The 4,180-nt window shown below is 39.6% G+C and overlaps 1 protein-coding gene across 2 annotated transcripts in view; it reads left to right on the plus strand.

The window, feature by feature from the left end:
* The window catches only part of ZDHHC3 (zinc finger DHHC-type containing 3), a 22,544-nt gene continuing 18,364 nt past the window's right edge, over nt 1-4,180 (plus strand). For both annotated transcript variants that reach the window (XM_017734492.1, XM_008633878.2), the window contains exons 1-2: nt 1-330; nt 3,080-3,204. In XM_017734492.1, coding sequence (XP_017589981.1) covers nt 25-330; nt 3,080-3,204 — 431 coding nt within the window. In that variant the 5' untranslated portion in view covers nt 1-24. The remainder of the gene's footprint in view (nt 331-3,079; nt 3,205-4,180) is intronic.

The raw sequence follows: 4,180 nt of genomic DNA on the forward strand, positions 1-4,180 counted from the left end.
ATGCAAGTATGGACATAATAGCCTATGATGATTACTCCAGTCCACCGCTTCAGAGATATTGAAAGGACACCTGAATACCTCCAGCCGGAAAAGTGTGTTCCACCTCCTAGCCGCGCTTCCCTGGGAACAATGTGGTTTATTCGAGATGGCTGTGGTATTGCATGTGCTGTCGTTACCTGGATGCTGGTGTTCTATGCCGACTTTGTAGTCCTTCTTGTCATGCTAGTTCCATCGAGAGATTATGTTTATAGTGTCATCAATGGCACACTGTTCAACACCTTGGCTTTCCTCGCTTTGGCTTCACATTTTCGTGCTATGCTGACAGATCCAGTAAGTATACACCTCTCTCTGTGTATACACCTCTCTGTTTCTTCAGAAAGAAACAGGCGGTGTTTTTCTTGTCTGCTAGATGTTGGATAACTCAGTTGCTGAGTGAGTGGCAGATTTAAATAACTTTTGTGTGTCAGCCTGCTGAGTGAGGCTGCTGATGTGGTATGCTAATTTTTCGTCCCACTCAAGTCGGATGCAAAGTCAAGGACTCAGTGTTAGATTCCCGGTGTGTGAGCAGGTCCTCTTTTTGCACTGGGAAGGAGAGTGTTTCTCTCTGATGCTGTTTTCTCCCCAGTGGCAGATCTTGTGTTTGTGGCTTGTTGTGTCTTGACAAACAGGAAAGCTAGAAAAGCTGGTTTTGGTTGTCTGCCTTGGCAAGTATTGCTTCAGCAGAATGGAGCAGAACATGTGTTGTTTTGAAAAGCTCTGTTACTGTCTCTCATTCTGCTGGTTTTGTTGAGTGTATTGGACAATGCTGAAATAAATACGGTCTGAGCGTGCTAGGTCTGGCAGTTCTTAGGCAAGTTGGGAAGCATCAGAAGCGCGAGATCCCCTTGTATGTATCCTTAGGACATTGCTTTGAGAGATCAGATCTGCTGCTTTCTTGTCTTTCAGTTTGTGACAAGATGAAGTTTAGCACCATGATGCTAATTCTGAATGGCCTGTGGTGGTTTATTTTGCTTAATAGCCTCTGGACAGTAGACTCAGTCCAAAACCCCATCTCCACTAGTCAGTGGAAAGAAAGACAAGCTTAGGCTTCTGGTGTCCACTTCCTCACAAATGTTGTTGTTGCTGTTGGGAGTGGTAGTATGCGTCTGATACTCTGTTCCTTCCAAATGTTATTTCCCCCTTGAAACCTTGTTAGGTGCCTTTAGGACTTCAGTATAACTTTGTTTCTTAGATTCCAGCTCTTCCAGAAGCCATAGCACTGCAGAAATGGCTTGATTCGGGGTAATCTCACAATTTATGGTAAAAAGACTGTTGATTACATGCTGCTGCTTCTGGGCAGAAGTGTAAGCAGTAGTTTAGCCTCTGAAACTTCTGATCGTTGGACTCAGAGGGTTGCAGCAGTTTGTTAGATAGTTTGTATCCTAAGGGTGGTTGTTAATTAATGTGTGTTGTGTGATTTTTATACTTAGGGACCTTCAGGTTGCTGGAATTATTTTGCAGAGTTAGCAGCAGCTCTTCTGAAACAAAAGCTGTATTTTGAAACGGGCCAGGCAAGCAGCACTGGAGAAGCAGATACAATCTCTGTTGAGAATAACTGAGAAAAGATACGTTAATTCCTAGTGTGAGGTGGGATTTATGTATGGGGATGGAGAGCCAGTGGGATTTTGTTTCATTTTTTTAATGAGGAAGTCAGCTAAAGGAAATGCAGGGGGAAGGATACAGAGAAGGGATGCGCTGACATCTGGGAGGCAGTGAGAGTCTGGGATTAAGGAAGCTTCCAGGACATGGGGAACCAGGAGCACATATAGGATCAGAATGAAACAGAAGCATTGCTGAGGCAAACAAGCAGAATTCTTATTATAAATAAATGAGCAACTCAGTTATTCACAACTGATAGCCTGTGTCCTGCATTTCAGGAACTGCTTCCAATGGGTCTTTGCTAAAAGCATTCCTAAAGTTTTGAGCTTTGCTGCATACTGAGGAGAGAGAACATGAGTTGTAGCATTTTGTGGAAATTGGTTTCGGTAATTTTTAAATTAGTCAGGCCTGTTGGGAGTTTTGTGGGGAAAAAAACCCCAAAGACTGCTTAAAAAAGCCTTATGGTACTGGTTTAATGTGCAGTTCTCTCACTCGTGTGTATCATTTCTGTTTATTGCTGTTAAGAGGTTGTATAGATGTATTAAAAGGAGACTGTATCATCAGAAATCTATTGAAATACTGCATCTTTGTTTTTATTTCAATAAAAAAAGCCTTAAATTCACAGAAGTAAATTGTGCCAATGTACCAGCAGTGATTTCATACACCGTGTTTCATGGCTTGTTTTGTTTTGTTTTGTTTTTTTTTAATAGCAGAGGGAGTTTCTTTGGTTTAGTTTTTTTGAGCAAATTAATGTCCCTATAAAGGCTGGAAACTTATGAACTTGGGCTCCTGTAGCAGCAATATGTTACCTATTTAAAGATATACTTTAAAGTGGAAATTGCACAGCTAAGAATGTTTTACTGAGTCTTATTCAGGTGTGATGATTCTTAGGGTTCACCGTTTGAATGTTAAACCCTAATTTAAATAACAAATACACAATGGAAGCATAACTATAAATACCTGAGTTGTTTACCAGCAACTTCTAGTGGACACAGTGATACTTCAGAAGAAGCTGCTTCTACTGGCATAAAACATCTGCGATTCTCAGTTTGTGATATGAAACACTGACATGGTAAATTTGTTGATGTGAAAAGAGGGATGAGGATTCTTAAATATTTTAAGGTTACTGTAGGATTACAAAAGACTAATTGCTTAAGTGAAGCTAGTATTACAAAAGACTAATTGCTTTATTGATGTTTAAAAAAAAAAAAAACAATGAAAGCCCCACCAAAATTATGTTTCAATGTGTGGTTCCATATTTTAAGACCACATTTAAATTTCTTTTCTGAATCTTCTTGCTCTTCTTGAAACTCTATTGATCTTAGGGAAGTTTTTATTTCTTTTTCTTCCTTCCCCTTCCATAGTTTTAAGTCATCCTGTTGCTCTTAGCAGCTGTAATGTCCACAAATTAATCTCCTGGTTTGGTTTTTTTTGCCTGCAGGGTGCTGTACCCAAAGGTAATGCCACAAAAGAGTTCATCGAGAGTTTACAGCTAAAGCCAGGACAGGTGGTTTACAAGTGCCCAAAGTGTTGTAGCATCAAACCTGACAGAGCACATCACTGCAGGTAAAGTCTTTTCTGAAGATGGCTGTTTCATCAAGACCTCACAAATTATTCACCAGTGTGCCTTGTTGTTGGAGTCTGAGACTGGAGTGAGTCAGTTGAGGGATTGGCATACAAATTCTGTTGCCAATAGTACCTGACACATTTAAGCTTCTCAGAAGAAATCTCATACCTTTTCTGACAGATTTTCAGATATAGGAGGCCGAGGCTACTTCGTGCAAAGTGAGAAACACTTAAAATTTTTGAGTGCTGCCTTGGATCCAGACTTGTAACTGACATTCCATAAATTTTCATGTAAAGATGACTTGAAAAGAGACGTTCTATACCAAAATGTGTAGAAGTCCATAAAACATCTCCCAAAGGGTCAGTGTCTTTTCCATTTTTGTTTTTATTCACAAACCCATTTGACCAACTGTGTATCCTATTTAGAAGTGGTATTTAAGTTAAAACTGAAGTGCAGGTAACTCTACATATTTTTTAAAAGTTCAGACTTCCACATTTTCATTGAGTACTGTGACATTGTTTTGTGCTGTGTGATAGATCAGTATGCCTACTGATCTGTCATGTCCTTTCTTTTTCTGGTAGGATAAACTTCCCGGAAAAGAGTAACTGGTAGTGAGCTTTTTAGTACTAAAGGCAGTGAGCAAAAAAATAACTACTTCCTAAAATTCTCTTCTGCTTTTAAAGCAAGCAAACCTGCTTTCCAGTAAGTAGTTAATAAGTTTGCACTGGTGTCACTTCCTTCCCTACTCAAAAAGCAATACATACAGAGCGAGCTCGTACCTGGGCTACTGCTGATTCATGCAGTGGTCTTGTGGGGAGGGAAATACATGGTAATGAGCTGAGCAAACTTGTCCTGCTGTTTGCTTGTTTCATATTTGTTTTCAGAGCTTCAGTTTGCAAATGTTTTTCTTTTTTGTTGTGTTTTTTTTTCTTTCTTTTAATTTTAATGAAAATCAGGAGTTATTTATTCAGCAGG

Source organism: Corvus brachyrhynchos, unplaced genomic scaffold (genome assembly GCF_000691975.1).
Source record: "Corvus brachyrhynchos isolate BGI_N302 unplaced genomic scaffold, ASM69197v1 scaffold94, whole genome shotgun sequence".
Classification (NCBI taxonomy): domain Eukaryota; kingdom Metazoa; phylum Chordata; class Aves; order Passeriformes; family Corvidae; genus Corvus; species Corvus brachyrhynchos.